We start from the raw sequence: 24,630 nt of genomic DNA, 5'->3' as shown, positions 1-24,630 counted from the left end.
GCCCTGATTAGGGCCAAGCAGTCAACTGTCACCTTTCTCAGCAACTTGAAAATCTATAAGTATCTTTAAAGAATAAAATTTAAAAAAATAACTCTGGTTTTTTTTTGTTTTTTTGTTTTTTTTTCTGAGACAGGGTTTCTCTGCGTAGCATTGCCTGTCCTGCAAGTAGCTCTGTAGACCAGGCTGGCCTTGAACTCACAGTGTGCTGGGATTACAGGTGAGCACCACTGTGCCCGGCTTGAAATAACAATGAAGGACACAGGACACAGAGGTGATAGTTATGATTGCTTTTACCAGAGTGCTTTCTTGCTGCATGGCCATCTTCACTCACAGTTCACAACCTGAAGACTCAGTGTATTTGTTAGCTCTTCTTGCCACTCATAAAATAGCTGACAGAGTAACTTAATGGCCTGTGGCTTCATATTTCAGTCTGTCACAATAGAGAGCACTGTAGCTTGGTCTGTAGTACTGAGAGCTTGCCTTCAGTGCTTCAAATCTGACATATCAGAGATCAGAACTCCTGTCAGAACCAGAACCAGATGTTACCTTGAAGGCCTTCCCCAGTGCTCCAGTCCACTTATTATAAAGGTACCATAGTTTCCCGAAACAACACTGTTAGCTGGGGACCAACTGTTTAAACACATGATGAGCCATGGGAGACATTTTACATTCCAGCCATAACATTTAGCTGCCCAATATCAAGATTATTGGTTCTCTTATTTAGAGAAGGCCATTGTTGTCCTCCTTGATGTCACCATTTCTCTTCCTTATATGATTGGAGGCTCCTTATCCCTGTATATCCAGGTATACATTAGATGCATGTTTCACCTCCACTTCGTCTTGCTGGACCATAGTATAGATCTAACATTACTTGACTACAGCCTGACATAATCTTTTTCTTCCCTGACAAACTCCTCTAGTTCTGTTGGTTTTGCCTCATGGACTATAATATTCTCAAGTATTTTATTCTTACCATTGAGAGTGTAGTACTTTAAGAATATTCTAGATTGGTAATTCATTTAAAATAAGGGATCTAATTCAGCTTTACAAATTTATTATATAAATTATACCTTATTAATAGATGTTTACTTTTACAGTGGTTAGCCTGTAATCTCCTGCCTATGCCTCCACAAGGAGTAGAACACCGGTTAAGAATAAATAAGACTTAAAAGAATTAAAAAAAAAAAAAAAAAAAACAGAGTAGCAACTATACTGTGAGATTGTGAGTTAGAAAGGTAGGATTGCTGCTGTATGAACATGGGACTGTGATACAGTGAACAGCACCGTCCGGCTGATGGTGTTGACTACTGTGCATGGGGCGGGGCGGGTGAGCAGCATGTTACGAAAAAACTCAGCACCTCAGTGCAGCATAATGGTTGAATGTTCATGGTGTCATATACTGTGACCATAGATGAAAGTAGGACAGTGAGGTAACTGTTGATTTGTTTTTGAAAGTAACACTAAGTGCAGTGAACATTAGTGCTATGTATTACAGCGACAATAATAAGGCACTTCAACTTGCTAATGGCTGGAAACTCTAGGATATCTACTTTTTAAAGATTTATTTTTAAATTATGTATATTTGTTGTGTGTGTGTGTACACACACACACACATACACACACACACCTGAGGAGGCTAGAAGCGAACACTGGAACCTGTGATTAGAGATGGTTTGAGCTGCTGAATGTGTGCTGGGAACTGGACCTGGGTCCTCTGCAAGAGCAGTACGTGCTTTTAGTTGCTGAACCATTTCCCCAGCTTCAGGAGTTCCACTTTAAATTTTATAATATCATGTCAGGAATATTTTGTATATCCATTTGTATTAAATTTTGAGGTAAAAGAATGGCAATACGAGGCATAGTATAAGAATGTGGCAAAGCCACAATTTAATGGACTCAGTGATTTATAATGTCCTGCAATGACAATTTCTTAGCTGCGTTTTCTATTTTAGAAGGCAGTTTTAAATGACTCACTGTTTACTAGGCATTAACCTGATCAGATATATTCCCAACCACCCATACCTTTCGGCTTTCTCTTTCCACAGTTTGGTACAACTGAGAAAAGAAATGAAAGTGACTCTAACTTACACAGTAAGCTTAGAGGAAGTACCCTGTTTCTTAAGGATGTCTGTCAGAAGATGATCTGCTGGTTACACTGATCTGCTAGTGTGCATTCTGTCTGGCTATTCAGATGCCATACTGCACCGCATGTACATTATTATGAGTCAGTAAGAAAATAAAACTAAACTATTATTCCTTCCTCAGCATTGTTCTTGGCGTACTTCACGGTGCAGTACAGATTGCTTGCTAACACCTGCTTCCTTACTGTTGGTGTTTCGAGTGTAGACGAGGAGACATAAAATTGAAAGTACATTCTTTCCTAATACTCAGTGCATAGCACTTACCAGTATTTAAGAGTCTGTGTTTATTTTATTCTCCTTTTTGTCTTTGTTTTCACTCTTTTAGTCTATTTTTGTTGCTACAACAAAATACCATAGACATACCGTAGGGTGGGTACCTAGTGAGTAATACATTTGTGTCTCCCACCTCGTGAAGTCTGGGAAGCACAAGCTAAGGTGCTTGCTGGTGGCGAGGGGCTGCTTTTGTGTGTGTGCTGTGGCTGGTTGTGGAAGGACCATAATGGCTCTCTGGGATCAAATTTCCAGGAACGAATTCTTCGCAAGGGCTCTGATTTTAGGGCCTAGTCACCTCTCTTCTAGATTCTAGTCACACTTGGGATTCTGCGTCATTCTAAAAATCTGAGGGACGTGAACATTCATACCATAGTACTCGCCCATGGACTGTTGGCTGCATTCAAGTCAGAGAATTTTTATTTCTTGGTTAAGAAATATCTCTTGGTTAAAAGTGATGAGGACACAGCTAATTAGTTACCACTCACTCTTGGCTTTACTCTTCAGATACTCTGAAGCTTATTGCTGCTGCTTTATTTTAGGCATTTTTACTTGTTTATTTTCTCATTTTCTGTTTTCCTATGGCATTTAAAAAAAAAAAAAAAAAGAATGCTTTTTTCCTGGTCTATTAAAAAAGCTTCCAAACAACTTTTCCTATAGAACTTTTGCTTCGTATTGGTGTCCATACTCTTTGCTAAGTTTGTTTGTTTTTTTTTTTTTTCACTGACTCTGTTACTTTCAGGTAACTCACTCCTTAAGGTATTCCTGGTGCTCTCAGTGCAGCATTCTTTATGCCTCTGCAGCATATGCACTCTCTGGAGCTTTCTGTTGCAGCAGTCACAGTAGTCACAAAATGTCTTACATTTCTTGAAGCTTCATTTCAGAAAGATCTCTTGTGGTGTAACAGTTTCCTCTGAGACTGAAACAGTCTCTCCTGCAGGGAAGTTGCTTAAACAAGAAGGTAAACAACTTGAGCTTCAGGAAGTCCCTGAAACTGACTAGATTCACTAGGCCTTCTGTGCACCCCCCACCCCCACAAGCAATACAAACTGAGAGTCTGGTCTAGAGATTAGCGAGACAGAGCTGCACAGAAGACCCTTTGGATAAGCCAAGCTTTAAAGATGACTTTGAGAGGAGAGAAGCTGCAAATAGGCTCTGAGACTAGAGCACCAGACCAGTTTCCTGGAAGGAGGAGAAGCCAGTGGAGCTGCCTGGAAGAATTTTAGAGCAAATAAGGCACCTTGAAGGACATTGTCCAACCAGTTCAGCTGTCTGAGGCTGTGCTCTAGGTTCCTAGCTTTGTGCACTGTCGCCCATGCTGGGGTGGGCTTTGGTGATGCATGCAGTTGCCTTTGGGTCATTTCTGTTTCTGTAATAACCCTTCACCCATATTCCTGTAAGTAACTCCAATAAAACTCATTGGTTCACGACACTGGGCTCTAGTGGTATTCATACTGTGTTCTGTCATGGGCTCTCCATCTGGGTGAGTAGCTGTGTGTGTTACATCTCCCCAGGAAAGGTTTTCTCACACAACATCCCTGTGTCAGACAGGTTAGCATTTTTTGAAAACTAGTCAGGAATACAAATTCTTGGTCTCTACTCTGTAGTCACTGAATCAGAAACTTGTCAGAGTTGGCAAGACAAAAGGCCTCTGGGGGATTCTGACACTGTTTTAATACATGGACCACTGCCTCGACGCTTGTTGTTGCTGTGTTCATTTCTTAATAGAGCTGACCAGTGAATACAGTACCTTCAGATCACTTTCATATGTGTAGCTTTTTTTGCGTGTGTGTGTGTGTGTGTGTGTGTGTGTGTGTAAAGGCACATACAGGCCTGTCCATGGAGGTCCCAGGAGGATGTCTGGTGTCCATTCCTCTTCCTTTACCTCCAGCCTTATTTATTCCCTTGAATTAGGATCTCACTGAACCTGTTACGCTGGTGTTCAACAACACCTAGCTGTTGCCCACAGCCCTCCTTGCCGCCAGGACTGGGTTTAGAGGTGTATCAGGAGCCACGCCCAGCTGCTTACCTGAGTGCTGCTGGTCCAAACGCAGGTGCACAGCAAGCCCTTGAGTCATGGAGCCATCTCTTTAACACAGTTAGTGTAGCTGTTACTCTGGACGTCTAGCCCTGATTTCTCTCAGTCCTATTTTTAAAATTACTGTACGTCTATCTTTGGCAACTTTCCAGTATTTCACACTAAGTGGGCTATAAATGTTCACAGCTCATTTCCTGAAATCTGTTTTAAACTCTGCTTTCTTATATCCTGCTAGCCTTCAAACTTTAATTGTGAAATATTTTCTTATTTCCTGTTTTTGTCCTGTTGTAATAAAAGAAAACATAAAAGATTTTTTAAAAGTGCTCTATGCAAAATAGGATAGGATTTTTAAAATAAAATTTTAAGAATTAAAAAATTAAATTTTAATTAAATTAAGAAAAAACTTGCATATTAATCCCAGCACCTGAGGCAGAAACAGATCTCTGTGAGCTTAAGGCCAGCCTGGTCTGTATGTAGTAATACTAGCCATTCTGAACCTATAACGTTTTACATTAGTTTTTACATTTTATTAACAAATATATTTGTATGCTCTTATGTTCAACCAAGGGGGTGGCGGTGGTGAAAAACCATGGCAGAATTGAAACAATGAAAACAATTAGCTTTATACCCTCTCCCATTACTCAAATACTTTTCCTCTGTGTTCAGTCCTTCCTCATCACTTAATTGATATGTGTAGCCTTTCTTGTTCTCCTTTCAACACGTTATATACTGTGCCCACATGTATGCACACACATTATGGGCTAGGATCTGCACATGAAGGAAACCGTGTATGTCTGCCTTTTCTTTCTGAGGTTGTATGACCTTGTTTATGTTTCATACTGTACATTCTAAGTTCTTCCTATTGATTTTTTTCAGGATAGGATTTTCTAGGCTATAAAATTACCGTTTACAAAACTGGGTTAAAAAATATTTTTTAACTCATATTTCTCCACTCTTTGCTCTCTTCCTCATTTACTTTTCTTTCCCTCAGGAACTTAGAGATTGTTTTATCTGCATTTTGCCCCAGTTGCCCAAGCTTTGTCAAAGCTGGAGGGCTCCTTGATTTGGGGTGATGGGGTGCTTGCTCATGCTAGCACCCAAAGGCAAAACCAGGCAGGTACCCTGAAATAAGTCCTGTAGTAGGCTTTTAAGTAAACACATTTAAAATGTGGAAGTTGGAAAATCTCAGAGGATTGATTGTACCCCAGCATCAAAAATGTGTGTAAAATTGTAGCCCGAGACAGGAGGGGGTCAGAGTGACAGTGTTGACAGTAAGTCCACAGCCAGTGAGGGGCGCTACCACAGACACTCAGCTCTTCACTCAGGAGGAAGGGTGGGCTAAACAGCTTGGCCTGGTGTGCCTTAGCTTTGCAGTGTGAGGCCCCTACTTCAGACTCAGCACTGATAACGCCTTAAGTGCAAACTCTTGTGTTAACAGTCAGCTTATTAGCATGTGTGCCTTCTTATATTCTTGGATATACATTGAAATAATGTCACATGCTCCCTCCCTCACGTAGTTACATGCTAATGATTTGACCATGTATCTTGGACTTAAATTTTAACTGTTGTGATAGTTTGTCGTATTTTGTTGAACAGGAATGACAATTTATATTTTACATTTGATAAATTTTATACTTGAAATCATAAAATATTCTCACAACATTTGCTATTCTTTCATAAAAACATGTATGTTTCAGTTGTAATAAAAGCCTTTTTTTTTACTGTGCACACAGGAAACCTCGCCCTGTCTCACAGCTGGTTGCACAGCAGGTTACTCAGCAGTTCGTGCCCCCTACCCAGTCAAAGAAAGAGAAGAAAGATAAAGTAGAAAAAGAAAAAAGTGAAAAGGAAGCAACTAGCAAAAAGAACGGTCATAAGAAAACCAGGTAAATAGTGCTTTATGGTTGAAATTTAAAAAAACAACACTGTTCTTTTTAAACTTTGATCACACTCCTCTATGCAAAGTGAAAGTGAACTTTTATCTCAATATAAAATATCACAGAGGTTTTCTGAGCTTGAAAGTTATGTTGGAAATCAGAAAAGGTCAAAATATAAGCTCAAATGTGAAGAGGCTTTTCTTTCTTAGCTATTCAGAAGACATTTATGTCTGTTCTTTTTCCTTCATTAATAAAAAACAGGTACTTGAAACTGGTACTTAGAATCATGAGCTTTGACCAGTGATCATAGTTCTGGATCTTGTCATGAGTAGATGTGCAGCGATGGAGTGCAAGTTTAGCCTGGCCTTTGCTTTATTTTATTTTTAAGATTTATTTATTTTGTTGTTTTATGTAATAAGTGTTATGCCTGCATTTATGTTTGTGCACTACATGCATGCCTGGTGCCTGCGAAGGTCAGAAGAGGGTGTCTCATTCCCTGGGGCTGGAGTCAGGGGTGTTGTGAGCTGCGGTGTGGGTGGTAGGAATCAAATCTGTGTCCCCTGGAAGAATAGCCAGTGCCCTTAACTGCTGAGGCTCTCTCCAGTCCCCATCCTTAGCTTTTATGGGCTGCCTTTGTAGTGCAGTCATGGCTTTGTTGGACTAAACATCTATTGGAATAAAATTAAGCTGCATGCGAACTTGAGTGTGACTTTGAAGCATGGTTAGCCATGGCATCCAGGCTGTAGCCCTCTCTCATGTTGAAGGTTCATAAATGACTTTTTTTGGTTAATATTAATGACTTTCGTGATTCTTTGGTGCTTTATTACATATTAACCTCTTTAGACAGAAATACATTCATTTTATTACTTTTGTTTGGTTATTTAGTATGTGCTCAGAAATTTGATAGTGAGCTAGCTTTACAAACTCCTTTTTTTGTGTGTTTAGACCAAGATTGAAAAATGTGGATCGGAGTAGTGCTCAGCATTTGGAAGTCACTGTTGGAGATCTAACAGTCATTATTACAGACTTTAAGGAGAAAGCAAAGTCAGCGCCGGCATCGAGTGCTGCTGCTGGGGATCAACACAGCCAGAGCAGCTGCAGCTCAGACAACACGGAGCGGGGCGTGTCCAGGTCCTCCTCGCCCCGAGGAGAAGCCTCATCCCTGAACGGAGAGTCTCACTAAACATTCTTGTTCCACTTAGTCATGCCTGTCCTCCCATGGAAACACAGATTATGCCAAGAACTACCACATTTTCATGACAGACACATTCATGCCTAACCAATAATTTGAGTTTTACATGAAATATGAATTTTCCAGGATTTATTAGATTTTATTGCTGTGTAAGCTATTGAACATTTCCAGACTTAACATTTTGGTCTCTGCTGTTAAATGTCATGAAAATGTGGTTGAATTATTCATTATGCAGTGTTATTGGTAAGTCTATTTTCACTTATAGTTTAGTGAATTCTAACACATAATTATTGAATTATCTACTATTGGCATGTAATGAGTTTAAATTTTTTATTACATAGTGCAAGCTGCCTAAATATGTATTATTTGAGAATTGTGAAACAAATAGTTATATGTATGCAAGTCAAAGATCAACTTAATCAACTATTGCTGCAACAGGATTTTCTTAATGGTTATCTTCTTAATGCACCTGCTGGTACTTGGTGTGGTTAAATAGGAAAGTTGTTATTAAATAAAGGATTTGTATGGACCTTTGCCAATGTTTTTGACATGTTTTTACTAAATTATTGTTTCTGAGTTATGTTTTATCCATCGTTTGCAGTTTATGTTTGTTAGTTTTGTACTGTTTACTAGCTGAATAGTAAACGATAAAACATGGACTGATTAGCTTTCTAATTCAGGGTTAGTGCTGTGGTCACTGAACACTGGTATCCTGTGCTCTCTAAGACATTCGGGTTAAAGAGGGATGTGCATCTGGCAGAAGCAGAAAAGAACATGCCATACTTGGAAAAGCTTTAACTTAATGATAGTTTGTCACTGTTTCCTTGTTCCAAACCTGTCCAGGATCATGTGAATCTAACTCATATGAGCATGGCAACGATTACACAGAACTGGGAAGGTCATCCAAAGTCAGTTCAATTGGCCTTTTACTAAACAGAATAATTCCTATGAAAACCATAGTACTCTATTTCCAGAGATGCTCCCAATTTATGCATTCACCAGTATCTTGAAATAAAAAGTATTTACAGCTCCACTCACTTATGTACTATTTCCAATAAAATATTTTTTATGACTTAAGATTTCGCATTTTGTTTACAACTAAATGAAGTGTGTTATGTTGTGTTTGAAAACCCATCTTCGGAACCACATGCTAGATCTTTAATTTCTCCTCAGGTTCACTTGTTTTCTCTAGCTGTTTGCTTAATGTATATCTACCTATAGCAGGCTTCTGAAATGTAAACTAATCTAAAGACAAGACCTAACTTGAATATAACCTACTACATGAAAGACATCATGACAACATTTAAAGGAAAAACTGTGGACCCTGACAGTTGTGCTATTTGGTTCTCATGGTAATGTAACTGTTCAATTGCAGTGCTTCTTTCGCACCATGGTACTCTTGTAACATGCTAGTTGTGAATACAGTAAAAGTCTGTGATGAAAACATGCAGATACCTCATTCTTTAGTGTTGTAAAATGAAGGTGTAATATTGTCTTATTCTAAGATATTTCCAACTAACTGGCTATGTTCTTTTCAAACATGTTAATTTTACATTGTTTTTCATGTATAAATGTTCAGTGTATTCAATTTTAAATACTTGTAATGGGGGAAATTCTAGTTCCTAAGACAAAAATAAGTAAAGGCAATATATCTTACAATGATCATATTATTTTCATAATATATTTTAGATTTTTCTGCAAGAAAGAAAAGCATGAGAGAAGGTGAGGTTTTACCTGAATAGGCTGCACTCATGTTTGTGTTCTGGTGGAAGGAACAATGGCATGGAGATTCAGAATGTGATGCCTGATGCTCGAGTCTCTGCGGTAGGATGCAAACTTGAATGCGTTCTCAAGCATACTTCCCATTTGTGAAATAGGGGTAGGGATGGCCAGATCTGACGCATAGGGCTCTTGGGAGGATTAAATGTTAACCCATGTAAGATTAACATTTCTCTAGCACACTCTAGTTGCTCAGTAAAATGTGAGCTTTTACTATCATTGTAGGTAGTATCATGAAAATTACATTTTTGTAACCAAGTTATTTTAATGCTACTTAAGTAACCTAAGAGAACAGTGTTGTCAGTGTTTGCTCTGGTCCCAGAGAGACTACCTTTCTATGACTGAAGAACCTAATCCCATACACTGAGATTGGAGAATTGAACTGTGCTATTTAGAGTGGGATTTTGTTTCCCTTTTATCTTCCTTTATTTCACTCTACCTCAAATATGCTTTCATATCGGAAGACATGCAAGTTCCATTAGTACATGCACTTAACGTAAAAATATGCAAAAGACTATTCTGAGCCGGGGCTTAGGGTATATTTGTAGCTGTTTTGTAAATGTGTGATACAGTTTTAGTGGTGGACTCTTTTTTAGGTTTTTATTATGTTGTGTGTGTGAGTACTTTGCTTGCATGAGTGTGTTTGCCCATGTGTGTGCCTGGTGCCTACAGAGGTTGAAGAGAGTTTTGGAGTCCTTGGATCTGGAGTTAGAGACAATGTGTGCTCCTCTGTGGGTGCTGCTAATCAAAGTCTAGTCCTCTGCAAGAGCAGCAGGTGCTCTTAACCACGGAGCCATCTCTCCAGCCCCCTCGGCAGTGGGTTCTTTCAACCAGATTCCACACTAAAGGAATTTGGGTGTTTTTAGAGTACAGGTAAAAATAAGGTAAGTAAAAATGAAGGTGTACTTTGAAGCACATAAGAATATACACTCTTAAAACCTTTTGTGAGCTGGAGAGATGGCTCAGAGGTTAAGAGCACTGGCTATTCTTCCAGAGGTCCTGAGTTCAATTCCCATCAACCACATGGTGGCTCACAACCATCTATAATGTGATCTGATGCCCTCTTCTGGCCTGCAGGTGTTACATGCAGGCAGAGCACTGTATACATAATAAATAAAATCTAAAAACCAAAAAACCTTTTGTACATCACAGCAGTGATGGATGACTTAATGGCTTAATGGTTTTAATTAAAGTTTATTAGAGGTTTCATTAAATGCTTTCCTAAAATTATAGTGATAATAGACAAGATGAGGTACATTAATAGGAGGAAGAAAGTCAACTAAATTGATGGCAGTCAACTTTCTTGTAGGTAGAAATCATCAGTGCCTAAGAGAATGGACTTTGGGCATATCATGTAGAGTAATGATCTTACTATACTTCCTTAGCAGCTCACCTCTTTTCTGGAATCTTTGTAAGGAACTAGTCATAGAAAGAAATCTTTGCTGTGTGATTTGAGAGTTAAGTGAAAGTGTGTGTGTGTGTGTATGTATGTGTGTGTAGGATAACAGTAAAATAATAATGCACTGTGGGGTGGTGGTGGCGTACACCTTTAATCCCAGTACTAGGGAGGCAGAGGTAGGCGGATCTTTGTGAGGTCGAGGCCAGCCTAATCTACATAACAAGTTCCAGGACAGCCAAGGCTACACAAGAGAAACTCTGTCCCGAAAAACCAAAAAAAAAAAAGTGATGACTTTATTACAATTCATCCTCTCAGCCACCTCAGGTATGTACAGAAGCCTCAAACAAAGAATGCAGAAAAATCAAAGTACAGAAATCTCAGTGACAAAAATAGCCAAAGGGAAACAGTGAAGGGTTCAGAAAACAAGGACATCACTGATGGTTTTCAAAAGTAGAAAGCAAGGCAGGCTTTGATGAAAAGCAAGCTCCACTCCACTAGCAGCAGCAGTAAGGAGGAGTGGGCATGGGAGAAAGTGAGGAGAGAAGGAACAGGCTGTACAACAAGTGTCGGAGCGGCCGGCTGCTGGACAGTGCATCACCAGGGAGGGAACTACAGCTTATAGTTTGCTAGTCTCTGGGGACCTGTCATGCATCTCCTCAGCACATGTTAAATAGGGCAGCAATGTGTGTAAGAATTTAGAGTAGTTTTACATCAAGCCATTCAGTGTAAGCTACTATAGACAGGTTTTCTTTAAACTATATAAATAGCATTTTGAACACACCTACTAGCTCAGATCACATAAATGTTATGATTTAAGCTTTTCTTGGTTGGAGTAGATTATCCTGTCTTTATGGAATGGACCATTTGAAATACTAGGAAGAGACCTGATACTTCAGTGGACAATCAAGTAGAGTTCTGGAAGGTTTCAGTGTTTTGGGACATATTTCCTACCTTCTGTGTTATGTGTGTAAGGTGTGTTTGTGTGGGTGCTGCCAGTGTCATTCCTCAGGAGCCACTTACTATGTTTCTATCCCTGGCTCTCCTGGATCTCACTGGGTATATCAGGCCGACTTTGAACTCAAATCTGCCTGCCTCTCTCTCCTAAATGCTGGGGTTATAGGCCTATATTTTTTTTTTTATTTTGTGTGTATGAATGTTTGCCTGCATGTATGCTTGTGTACCGTGGTGTCAGATCCCCTGGGACTAGAGTTAGACAGAGTTAGAGTTAGGCCACTATTTAGGTGCTGAAAGTCAAACCCAGGTCCTGCAGGAGCAACAAAATCAGCTCTCAAATAACTTTTTAGCCTTCTATGTTTTTTTCCCTTTTGTTTTTTTCCTTCTTCTTGAGTCAAGTTTTTTCACGGGTCTGTAGCTCATCAAGTAGTCTAGGATGACTGATGAGTGAGCCCAAGGGAGCTGCCTGTCTCCAGTGTCCCAGCCCTGGGTTCTAGGTATGGACCGCTGAATCTTTCCCCCCACCCCTTTTAAACTGTAGGTTCTGGAGAATCAAACAAGTGCCAATCCATGCTTTGAATACAAGCACTGTACCAGCTGAGCGCCCCAGCCCCACATTCTGCACCTTTTGACAGGTCATAGCTTACCATTCAGTCCTTCGCTGAATTTTACTGATCTAGCTTTTTGTTTAGTTATGATATTAAGTATATTTTGGCTTTTAGTTACTGCTTCACGGTTGGTTACAAAGAGGCTGAAGATGCAGAGCATACGATTTAGAGATCTATAAATCCCTGCAACAGTAAGACTGTGTATAAGACACAGAAATAGCAGATAGGAGTGCCTGGGACTGTTTTCATAGAAGATTCACCCAGGCCTCAGACATCGAATGGCAGTCTGCTCTAGAGTATTGGGACCTCATGTTGGTGTTTGCAGCGGACTGAGTTACCAACTGTTTGAACTAGTGACCTATTAATGCAGCTTGTATTTGTCAAAACTACCTTTTTAAGCACTGCAAGTTGAGATGCCATTTCCTTCTAGTTTATTTGATACATTTATTTTTGTGTGTATGGTTGTGTTGCCTTCATGTGTAAGTGTACCATATGTGTGCAGTACCTGAGGAGGCAAGAAAGGTGTGATGGATCTCCTAGACCTGGAGTTACGGGTGGCGGTGAGCCAGCTCCTCTGCAACAGCAACAAGTGCTTTTAACTGCTCAGCCTTCTCTCCAGTCCCCAACTTTGAAAAGTCAAGATAGTAAAGTCTCACATTTCTTTCCTGTGAAGGTGTTAAAGGAAGATTCCTTTAACTGCCCAAATTAGAAATTTTACTCAGAGTGATTTCAGCAAAAGTTTACTTCATCTGAGAAATCAACTTGCCATTCTTTTAAGACAATTCAGATTTATTATTCTTAATTTTTGCTGTAGTTGTAAAAATTTTCAGCTAAGATTGGCTGTTTTTAATAACATGTCTATAGGACTCAATGGCTGTCATTTTTTATTTTAACCAATTCTGACTTTATGCTTTTTGTCGTTCTTATAAACTGTCTCAATTCTCTTGGGTAGGTAAATAGGGCTTAAAATTACTAATTAAAAACATTTTTATTTTATGTGTTTTGCTTGATGTCTGGGAACCGTGTGTGTGCCTGGTGCCTGTGGAGGTCAGAGCGTGTGTTGGATCCCTTGATACTGCACTGCAGCTACACAGGGTCGTGAACCATCATGTGGGGGCTGGGAACTGAACACAGCCACGGCTTCTGCAAGAGCAGCACGCCCTTTCAATCACTCAGCCATCTTTCTTGCCCTGTAAAACTAATAATTAAAAAAAAATGCTTTCTTTCAAAGTGTGAGAATAAGAGGAAGGTACGTTAGGGGCACACATCAGTGTCGCTGCTGCCTCCCTACCCCGCAGTTCTGAGGAGCTGCTCCCAGGGCCTGCAGCTGAATCTCGGTTTTCACCTGATGACTTGAGGAAGAAAGCTGCCCTCTGGTCATCACTTTTCTGTAAAGTTTTATAGGAAAACCCAGAAACTAAACTGAAGACCTAGATGTAATAATTTAGGCTTCTTGTGTGTGTAATTTTCATTATCCCACTTTAGTTCACAATTATAGCAACAATGAAATGGCCTTATGCCGACTTGCAGGTGAGGGAGGTAAGCAAAAGTGGGGAGGACTGGGCGGTAAGAAACTAGCTTGGGAGAAGAGGAACCTAGGAAGAAGAAATGCAAGTCTCCACATGGAGCAGGCTGGGTTTTCAGAATAAAAGCACAGGGATAGTGTCAGGCTCAGGAGGGACTGAAATACAAAGTAAAGAGGACTGTGTGTCTAGCGCAGAACTGCAGAGTCCGAGGGACGTGACTTTGTTTTTGAGACAGGGTCTTTCCAGGTATAGTTGTCCTTGCTGTGGAGATAAGGCTGGCCTTGAGTTCACAAATAGCCATCTGCCTCTGCCTTCCAGCGGCTGGCACTAAGTCATACTCCCCCATACCCAGCCAAACTGTCATTTTTAAGTTTGTATTTGGAGACAGTGTCTTGCTACATCCCCAGGCTGGCCCAAACTGTTGCTATTAACTTACCAGTATGGCCTAAGGTGCCAGTAACCAACACGGTGAGGTTATAGTGTATTTTAAAGCTGCAACCACTACACTGGGCAGAATCTAAACTACTCTAATCTTACGGCCTCAAAGCCTACATGTATACCAATAATTTGCCAGCCTGTTGACTCCTGGGCCAGCTTCTTTCCCAACTCTCAACAGTCCAGCTACAGGTTCTTCTAATCTCTTCAGCCCATTGGCAAAACAGTGCTTTATTGACAAGTGCCACGCCCACTCAGGGCATTCCTCCACACCAGATCCTGCAGTCCCCTCCCAATCTAGCTTCTCCATTGCTAATAGAGGTGTGCACTCCCACAGCTAGGGAAGAACCATTTTATTAAAACACTGGTGTGTCTATATAAGAAATATAGGAGACAGGAAATGGTGCAGTTTGTAATCCCAGCACTTGAGAGTTCTGGGTGAGGGTATTTGTCCAGTAGGATTACTGTGGTTTGTTTGTTTGTTTGTTGTTTTGTTTTTGTAATGAGTCAAAGGTAGAAAATAGAAGGAAACACTGGACAGGACTCCATACATATTTGCCTGGGCTAAAGAGGGATGGGTGGAAAGAACGAGAGGAGAGCACCAACATTTAAATTTTTCCATTATATAGGTGTGTGTCTGTGTGCATGTGTAGTCCAGAAGAGGGCATGAGATCCCCTGCAGTGGGGGTTCCAGGTGGTTGTGAGCTGCCCATCTTGGGTACTGGGAACAGACCTCTGGTCCTCTGCAAGAGTAGTCTGTACCCAGCCTCCTTGTAGCCCTGCACCATCTAAGCTAGAGATTCTTAAAATCTGGTTTAAATTCTGAGTCAGTTTTCTTTCTTTCTTTCTTTCTTTTTTTTGTTTTGTTTTGTTTTGTTTTGTTTTTTGTTTTTCAAGACAGAGTTTCTCTGTTATCTTGGCTGTCCTGGACTCACTTTGTAGACCAGGCTGGCTTTGAACTCACAGCACTCCACCTGCCTCTGCCTCCCGAGTGCTGGGATCAAAGGTGTGCACCACCATGCCTGGCTCTGAGTCAGTTTTCTATCTCATAGACATCTTTCATCTAATTTTAGGGGGGAAAAACCCCTCTACATATTAGTTTCAAATTTCACTTCCTGACCTTGTCTACAGTAGTGCCACCTTGAATATGTCTGATCTTAAATTTTATTTCCTTCACGCACCTTTGTTCTTTTGAGTTGAGATTTTGGAGTCATTCAGCTTATCACTGGAGAATTACAGAGCATGTCTCTAGAGATAGACTGGGAATAGGTACATGCAACAAATGAAAGAAATACCCCGTCGATGCTGAAGTAGATAGAGTTGTACTCAGGAACAGAAGTCACCGTAGGAATATAAAAAGGAAGTGTGTGAACCCTGGCCAGACAGCAACATACAGTGACTCCTCACCTTGCCAGCTAACCAGGGCTTGCTGTGTCGGTGGTATAAACATTATTTTTAGGGTGCCCTTTTGCAGCAGCTTCTTTTGCAATTACAGGATTAAAAGGAATGTAAAAGATGATATGGCCTTGAATCCCCATGTCAAGACCATGATTACTCTGTGTGTTCTTTACATATAGTGTTGGCTAGCTTTCTCTTTATACTTGTCCAGGGCTTATGATCTATGAGTCAAGAGATTACTTGTATGTAGTTTCTTGGAGAAAAATTATTAGCAATCTTTAAAATAAATTTTTTTTTTTTAAATGGGGCCACACTCAGTAGCCCAGTTTGATCTGGAATTTACTATGTTGACTAGGCTGGCCTTGAGCCTATGGTGGTGACTCTGCCTCGGCCACCAGAGTTTAAGTCATCAAGTCCGCTCTCCTCAGCATCTTTCAAATGGGCTTTTCTTTGTCTGCATACGCACTCTTCCTCTAGTATGTGCCCCACCCTCCAACTTTCTATTCTTCTTAGTGCCCTTGTAACGTTCTGTACTTCTTTTAGGTTGTCTTTGTTTCTCTAAGAATTGTAAGGTGTATTAGAAAGGTGTCGTATTCTCTTTGTTTTTATGGCCTCTCTCCCTCTTGAGGGCAAGACACCCCTTTATTCTTGAATACTGTGCATCTGAGTCTGTCTGGCATGTAGAAAATATTCAATAAATATTTATTGAATGAACAAATGACCGTTTTCTTTCTCTTTATACATCTTGACAGTTCACTGGATTTCTTTCTTTCTTTTCTTTTTTTTTCAGTAAGGCAAGAAATTTAATTTTTTTTTTTTTTTTTAAAGATTTATTTATTTATTATTATGTATACAGAGCTCTGCAGACCAGAGGAGGATATTAGATCACATTATATATGGTTGTGAGCCACCATGTGGTTGCTGGGAATTGAACTCATGACCTCAGGAAGAGCAGCCAGTGCTCTTAACCGCTGAGCCATCTCTCCAGCCCCAAGAAATTTAATTCTTAGGGGGAGGAAATAGCCCATAGTTCCTCTAGTGACTTTCTCATGGTCACAGAGCCAGCTCTTGGTGTGGGGATTGAGAGCCTCTATGCCAGCACTTTCCCTCACATTGTCCTTTGTGGACGGACTTCTCAGTGACCCAGATGCAACTTGAACAATTCAATAGCGTGGTTTTCCTCATGAGGTGTGTGTGCATTTTTAAGTGTGTTTAAGTATGCATGTATTTTTAAGTGTATGCTTTTAAGAATGTGTGTTTTTGCCTGTATATCTTGAATATGTTCATTTTACCAGTATTTTTAGATGTCTGTTTTATTTGTGCATTTCATGTATTTTTTAAGTGTTCATTTAAAGTATTTAACTTTAAATGTATTTAAGTGTATGTGCATTTTAAGTGTGTGCTTAAATGTATTTTTGTGTGCATTTTAAGTGTGTTTGTTTAAATCTCAATTTTTGGCTCTGGACTGACTTTCTCCAATCTCTCATCACTGCCCCAGCCTTCACTCCAGCCAGAATCACTCTCTAAAATGCAAATGTGATCATGTTACTTCCTTCCTTAACCCGTCAAGCAGATCAAGTTCAGACTCCCAAGAGTTTGCTGAGGCAAGGCACTGTAACAGCTAACCCTTTCTGCAGCCTTATCACTCCACATGCCCACTCTTGCATTCACTTATCCTGGCATCACACGTCTCTCAGTCTCCTGAATAAAAGAGTTGTTTTCATTGCTCACTCAACCTAGAAATCCTTCCCTTACGAGGGCCACCATCACTAAGAACTCTCACCTACTCTCTGAGCTACAATTAATTGACTGAATTTTTGGGCGCGTCCACACCCTTACAGATTGCTGTCCTGTCTGTGAACAACAGCCCTCTTTGAAAGGGAGTAAGATAATTTATTTTGAACCAAATACGAGTGACCTGGGCCTGGGCACATGGCTTTGGGTTGCCTGGAATAACATGTTACAACATGGAAGTATTTATATTATCTTTAGAGATTAAAAGAAAGTCAGAAATTAGGGCAGTTTCCAGACACCGGTTGGATCATTAGATTGATTATAGCCAACTGAGAAAAACCTGGTAGGTTTTAGGTCTATTCTAATAACATTCTTAGCATCCAAACTGGTGAGATTGCTTTAAAGGTTTTGAGTCAAAAGGGTATTAGATCAGAAATGGGTGGTTAACGAAAGTCTTATTCAGGGACTAAAGGTATCTAAGAATAACCATGAAGTTGAAGCTAGTCATTCCGTCTTGTAAAATCCTCAACACTGGTCTTCCGCACCAGCCAGTGTTTTCGAGCTGTACACATTTCTAGTATCTATGCCTCTACCCATGTCCCCACTAGGCTTCCGTAAGATTCTAGCTCTAGGCGCAGGATGTGAGCGGTGAATTCGCATTGGGAGGGAAGGCCTCCTAGGGAGAGTATCAGGTTTGCTTCGGATATGCAAACGAGTTGTAAGCAAAGTCTGAAAATGTAAAAGGTAGGACCCTTGCCACCCACCCCGTTGTGTGGAGGGGAAAGCGCTGCACCTTTAACCCACCGCCGCCTTATGACGCCCCGCGAAGCACAGACCTTTTAGATCCGAGGCTGAGGTCTGTGGGGAGCAGCCTGGGGCGGGGAAAAGGTAACAAGTGCGGAAAACGACGATTTCCTTTTAGTCACGCAGCGATACCTTAAAATTCAAGTTGCTCAGAGTCACAAACTACACAATGGGAAAAAATCGAAGATTTAGCTCAAGGGCCTACAGACCCGCTCCATTCGCAACACCTCTGCGCGGCTCACCCTAACGCCCAGCCCTTTACTGCTCCGGCAGTGCGCAGCCCTACTTCCGGGAGCGCTGCAGATCCGGGGCGGGAACTGGGGCGTGGCTCGGAGGCGGGGCTGGCGCGCGGAGGCGGGGCCAATCGGGGCGTGGGGCGGGGCTTGGGCGGAGACAGGAGGGAGCCGGTCCTGGCGAGGAGTCGGGCGGAGGGGCGGGGCGGGCACCGGGCAGCTCACCCTGCGGCTGCGCGTTGCGGCCCTTCGCAGTTCGCCCGGGCGGGCGCGGCGGCGGCGGCGGCGGCGGCGGCAGCAGCAGCAGCGCGGGCCGGGATGCGGCGCTACCTGCGGGTCGTAGGGCTGTGCCTGGCCTGCGGCTTCTGCTCGCTGCTGTACGCCTTCAGCCAGCTCGCGGTGTCCTTGGAGGAAGGAGCGACCGAAGGCCGCAGGCCCCAGGCCGCGGCGGTTTCCTGGCTGGCGGACGGCGGACGCGGCCCCGGGAGAGGCGCGGGCAGCGCGGGCCCGGGTTGGCCCCGCAGGTATGGGCCGCAGTGCGGGGCGCCGGGCTCTGGAACGGTGCCGGCGGGACGCGCCGCTCCCACCACCGAGCACTTTCTGTTTGGCTTCAGACCCAGTGTTTAGAGCAGTTAGAAATTGAATTGATTTGCAACTTTCTAAAAGGTTTGTTGGAAGTAAGTGGTGGCCGACAAAATCCTGATTACAGCTAGTGGGAATTCCCTCCGGTTTCCATGGAGTCGAAGCTGAGCTATTTAAGAATTAGGCCGGCGCCCTTGTTGAGCCCCCATTTCCAGGTGTCTACATTTTCATCCTAACGCTTAGTATTTTCATCTGTGGCCGTGGTTAGATAAATCTGGCCGTGGCATAAAGCGAGCTGTGAATTTTTGTGTTGGAAATACTCTGCTTATTCGGAAACTCAAAAGGAAGTTCAGAAACATGAGCAATACTTAGTATGCCCATATATTATAGGAGGCGTGGGGAGTGAAGATATCATTTTTTAAGTTTTGTATATTTATAAAAACAGCATAATGATTTGGTGAATTTGCATAAATCACTTTCAGTATTAGAATTACGAAGTTTAAGTGCCAAACTGTTTTGGCAGTGTAGCAGTCTGAGCATTTCGCACTGCCTTGGTGGATACCTGTTTTTGTAGGCAAGTCTGAGACCAACTAATTGGAGAGTAAGAGACAGAGGAATTATAAAAAGGGTACCATCCACTTTGAGCTGTTATGTAGCAACAGAGAGTTGATGGTCGCTTCCAGAGGAAGCCGGTACAAAAAAGCAGGAGGAGGATAGCCAGACTTCTTGTTTTATGGTTGGATTGTAGTCAGAGAAATGTGGGGTCTGGGCGTAGTCTCAGATTCCATTGCCCGCATCTTTAAAAAGGTATTGTGGGCTGTGGTGTCCCACACTGTGGTAGGATTTGTGGAATGAGTCGGAGGCAGGAGGATCATGACTTTGAGGCCAGCCTGGGCTACATAGTGAGACAGACCCAGGTTCCATAGTCCAAGGACTGGGTATACATCCCAGTGTAAAGGACTTGCCTTGCTATATGCTTTAGTAGACAGAGTAGGTCTTAGGGTCAGACAAACCTGTGTCCTCGGAACTCTTTAATCACATGGTTACTTCTCTGTGTATTAATTTCTTTTTTTAATTAATTTTAAAAAATATACTCACTTTACATCCCAATTGTAGCCCTCTCCCTATCTCCTCCCTGCCACACCCTCCCTCCTTCTCCCCTCCTCCCCCCCAGCCCTCAGAAAGGGGGACCCTCCTCCCCTACCATCTGACCTCAGTCTATCCAGTCTCATCAGGACTGCTTGCATCCTCTTCCTCTGTGGCCTGGCAAGGCTGCCACGATGTCAGAGGCAGCTCCTGCTCCCTGTTTAGGGGACCCACATGGAGACTGAGCTGCCTGTCCACTGCATCTGAGCCCGGGGCTTTAGGTCCTCTCCATGCATGGTCTTTGGTTGGTGCATCAGTCTCTGTGCATTAATTTCTTTACTGTAAAACGTACATAGTGCATTTTCAGCTACACTGGGATATAGTTGACAAACTTTTAAGTATATTTAATTTAACAACTTGATATTTTGGTGTACATTCTGAAATGATTGTCACTTCCCTCCCTCCTTTTCATTTTTGCTGAGGCCTGTCAACACTGGTAGGCTGTACTGGGAACTTAATGACGAAAGACCGAGGGCTTTTGACTCACCAGCTTTGCCTTTGCCATGTACTGGCAGCTGTGTTGACTTCCTCATTAGATGTGGAACATTTGTTAGGACTGAAGTGAAATAGTTGCATAGGTTACTTAGTAACTGGCACAGTAGAACTGCAGCTGATACAGCAATCGCTTTAATTTTAAAGTGTAACTCCCCCTTTTATTTTACTTTATTTTTACTTTAGGGAAAAATATCTGTTCATTGGGACCCAGTAAGAAACCTGCTAAACTGGAATGCCAGTAATCTGTGTTTAACCATGAGCTGTTATTAAGATGCAGTAAACACTGAGAACCACTGATACAGTTGAGAGATAGATGTGACCATTATTTTTTGCACGGCTCCCCCCTCTCCCCTCCCCCCACCCACCTTCCTTGTATCTGCTTTGGGAAGAGAGGGGAATTGGGGCATTAAACACTGGAGAGCTTTGGAATACTGAGGTCAGGCCCAGTACTCTGCTTCGTTGGTGAGGCACGGAACACCATCTCCACACCTTGGTTTTTAGTTTATTGGACATTCTAGTGGCATCAAGTTGAGGTCCTTATTGAGTGTTATTTGGGCAGCTGTACCAAACTTTCCAGAGCTCATTGATTGGACGCAGCAGGAATAAGTTAGTTCTTACACCTTCTGGCTGTGTTCTCACGTAGGCAGGCAGGTGCGCAGCTGCTTCTAAATGGACAGTAATCTCATTTTGGGGCCCCTGACCTTTATCCTCTAATCACCTACCAAAGGCCCCACCTCCCGACATCAGTCATCACATGGAAGATGTGAATTTTCTGGTGGGGAAGGCATACAAAACCTGTCCGAATACTTAGCATAACCCTGATTTATGATATTTAATAAAAACTAGTAGTTAATATTATGAGCTTTTGTGTAAAAGTAACTTTTATTCTTCTGGCTCATTTGTTATTTGAGAGGCTTACTGCCTCCTGCTAACCTAGGCCTAGTCCTGGAAGCTTCTAGTCTCCATACAATCTAACCTAGGCCTGGAATGTTTTCAGCCTCTGAGGCTTACTGCTTAATAAGCTCACCCTTACTTGTTCTTCCTGAGCTCTGGACTGGCTGGTTCCACTCAGCTGTTCTGGCTCAAACTCTTCTCCCAGCTGACTTACTCAATCTGGCTTCTCTCTCAGCCCGGAATTGCTCTGCTTGGCTACAAACTAACTCAGCAATCTGCTCTAATCTACTGGCTTTTCATTTCCTGTCTTGATCTGTCTTCACCTGAGTTCTCTCTCTGCAGCCGTTCTCTCTATCACTGTCCTGGTAAAAACTGCTTTGTAAGTAGCTTCCCTTTCCTCTCTCTCCTCTTGAGAGTTGGATGTATCCTATTCTGTCAAATCTTCTCTGATTTGTCAACTTTTCTGCCACTCAGTTATTTTTAAATATGGGCACTTCCTTCTACAAAGTAAATTTACCTTCATTTGGGGTTAAAGGCATGTACCACCATGCCTAGACCTAAGCTTTTCTTTACCTGATTCTTGCTCTATACCAGGCTGGCCTTGAACTCAGATCTGTTTTTCTGTGTCTCATGGATTAAAGGCGTGTTTGTATTCCCGCCCGGATCACACAGTCCTAGAAGATCTTTGGATGTGGTCTCTTGCCAGAACAGCCATGTTCTGAATTAACATTTCTCTACACTTTTAGAGATACTCATCTGACTAAAAATATACTTTTGGCTTGAGGGGGAGAATCTTTCCTGTTCTCATAGGTCTGTGGCATTAGGTCCTTGCCGTGTCAGTGATGCACACTCACTCAGGACCTCACCTGCTCTCACATTCCCCATAGAAGACGTCTGTTTTTGAATTTAAGTCTGCTTCAAGCTTGAGGGGTGCCCCTGAGTAGAGCAGTATTGTTAACTGCTTCTGTTGTTGGTTTTTGTTTTTGATATGATCTCACCGTTACCCACACCAGCCTTCAACTCCTGGCCTCAGATCCTCTTGTTTCAGCCTCCCAAGTAGCTGGTACCAGGCTTTTTGCTTTGTCTTTTGTTTTATTTTTAACCCTGGCTGTTCTGGAACTCACAGAGATCACTTACCCTGGCTTTCCATTCTAGGATTAAAGAATGCACTACCACAGCCTCCTGGTGCTATGATTATTGTTTGTTTGAGACTGGGTCTATGTGTAGCTCTGGCAGTCCTGGAACTCACTCTGTAGGCCAGCCTGTCCTCAGAGATCCACCTGCTGTCCTTCCTGAGTACTGGGATTAAAGGTGTGTGCCCACTGCCCAGCTGGCTTTATGCTTATTTAAATGCAAAGACTGATTAAATGGCTTATTTTTATTTCATGTGCATTGGTGGTTTGCCTGTATGTATGTCTGTGTGGGGGTGTCAAATCCTCTGGAATTGGAATTACAAATAGCTGTGAGCTGCCGTACGGGTGGTGGGAATTGAACCCAGGTCCTTTGGAAGAGCAGCCAGTGCTCTTAACCACTGAGCCATCTTTTCAGCCCCGAAATGGCATTTTTAAAGAAGATGTTTTTATTTTTATTTTATGTGCATGAGTGGTTTGTCTGCATGTATGTTGTGCACCATATGGATGTGTGGTTCCCTCAGGCCAGAAAAGTGGTTAGATCCCCTGCATCTTGAGCTACAGATGAACCGGCTCCTGTGGACGAGCATCCGGTGATGCTAACCATTGGGCCATCTCTCCAGCCCCTTGTTTTTATGTTTTTGAGACAGGGTTTCAGTGTAGCTTAGGCAGCCCATCAGCTTAGTCTTTCTACCTCAGCCTCCCAAGTACTAGGATCACAGCTGTGTGCCACCAGTCCCAGAATGTAATTTTTGAAACATTTGTAATTACTGACAATTTTGAAGATGTCCTTTTTTAAAAATTAGTTTTCTCTCAAGAAATTTTTTGTTCTGAACTAAATACTAATTCATGGGAAATTTAGGGATACTCTGTGTCTCTTACCCAGTTTTCTGAATAGTAACATCTTACATAGAATATCTCTATATCCAGAAAATAGGTCAGTATAGCATATTACTACCCTAAAGTTGACATTGTATAGTTCCCAGAACTCATTCAGACGTGTTTGGTGCAGTGTGTGTGTGTGTGTGTGTGTGTGTGTGTGTGTGTGTGTGTGTTGTTTTGAGCATTTTAATAATATATCTAAAGCTGTGTGACTTGCACTACCCGTTGGTCAGCTTGCCACCTTAGAACCTTGTGTGTTAAGGCTTGGGAAACTTGGTAACAAGCCACAGGAAGTATACTTAGGGACGTCATAGTATTAACTGATAACACAGCCACTTCCCTCACCGTTCACCAAGTTCTGATTATTTAGTAGTTATTGCTGAGTGTTGAACATCTGGTACACTTCTTTGAGCAGTTATAAGCTGGGCTACGATCTTTACTTTTTCAGTGTTTTTGAATCTTAGTTTGAGGACTAATATAGCTGGTGTTTGTCCTTAGGTTGGTTACTTTCCCTTACTTATTACCTATAACAACACTTTATTTTTTGTTTTGGTTATTCGAGACAGGGTTTCTCTGTGTAACCCTGGCTGTCCTAAACTCTCTTTGTAGACCAGGTTGGCCTCGAACACCCAGCAATCAGCCTGCCTCTGCCTCCTGAGGGCTGGCATTAAAGGTGCGTGCTACCATGCAGGGCAATAACAGTTTTTCTTCTCACTCTCTGCCCCTCTAGTCCCCCCACCCCAGGGTCTTGCTATTACAGATTAGGCTTACCTTAAACTTAGACTTTTCATGCCTTAGCCTCTTGAACGCTGGGATTGTAGGTGTTTGACACAGTGCCTTACCTTTAAAAAAAAAAAAAAATCAGTTTTTTAGGAGTGGGAGAGTAAATATTTTAAGTGAATACACTAAAGTAATTATTCTTCTTGCAAACACATTTCTAGTGTTTTCTCTTTTTTTCTGGATTTATTTATTTGTGTGTGTGTGTGTGTGTGTGTGTGTGTGTGTGTTCATGTGTGTGGAGGCCAGAAGAGGATGTCAGATTCCTTGGAGCTGGAGTTATAGACAGTTAGAGCTGTCTGATGTGGATGCTGGGAACCAAACTCTAGTCCTCTG

General features: G+C 42.0%; 2 protein-coding genes across 5 annotated transcripts in view; both read left to right on the top strand.

The window, feature by feature from the left end:
* Yaf2 (YY1 associated factor 2) overlaps positions 1 to 8,106 on the top strand; it is a 64,058-nt gene extending 55,952 nt beyond the window's left edge. For all 3 annotated transcript variants that reach the window (XM_051160237.1, XM_051160238.1, XM_051160240.1), the window contains exons 3-4: positions 6,183 to 6,335; positions 7,272 to 8,106. In XM_051160237.1, the coding sequence (XP_051016194.1) occupies positions 6,183 to 6,335; positions 7,272 to 7,509 (391 nt within the window). In that variant the 3' untranslated portion in view covers positions 7,510 to 8,106. The remainder of the gene's footprint in view (positions 1 to 6,182; positions 6,336 to 7,271) is intronic.
* A 10,562-nt stretch (positions 8,107 to 18,668) lies between these two features.
* Gxylt1 (glucoside xylosyltransferase 1) overlaps positions 18,669 to 24,630 on the top strand; it is a 30,853-nt gene continuing 24,891 nt past the window's right edge. For both annotated transcript variants that reach the window (XM_051160236.1, XM_051160235.1), the window contains exon 1: positions 18,669 to 18,912. In XM_051160236.1, coding sequence (XP_051016193.1) covers positions 18,707 to 18,912 — 206 coding nt within the window. In that variant the 5' untranslated portion in view covers positions 18,669 to 18,706. The remainder of the gene's footprint in view (positions 18,913 to 24,630) is intronic.

The sequence above is a fragment of the Acomys russatus genome, chromosome 17 (assembly GCF_903995435.1).
Source record: "Acomys russatus chromosome 17, mAcoRus1.1, whole genome shotgun sequence".
NCBI classification, from domain to species: Eukaryota; Metazoa; Chordata; class Mammalia; order Rodentia; family Muridae; genus Acomys; species Acomys russatus.
Note: the sequence above shows the minus strand (reverse complement) of the source record. Positions and strands in the feature narration are given on the sequence as shown.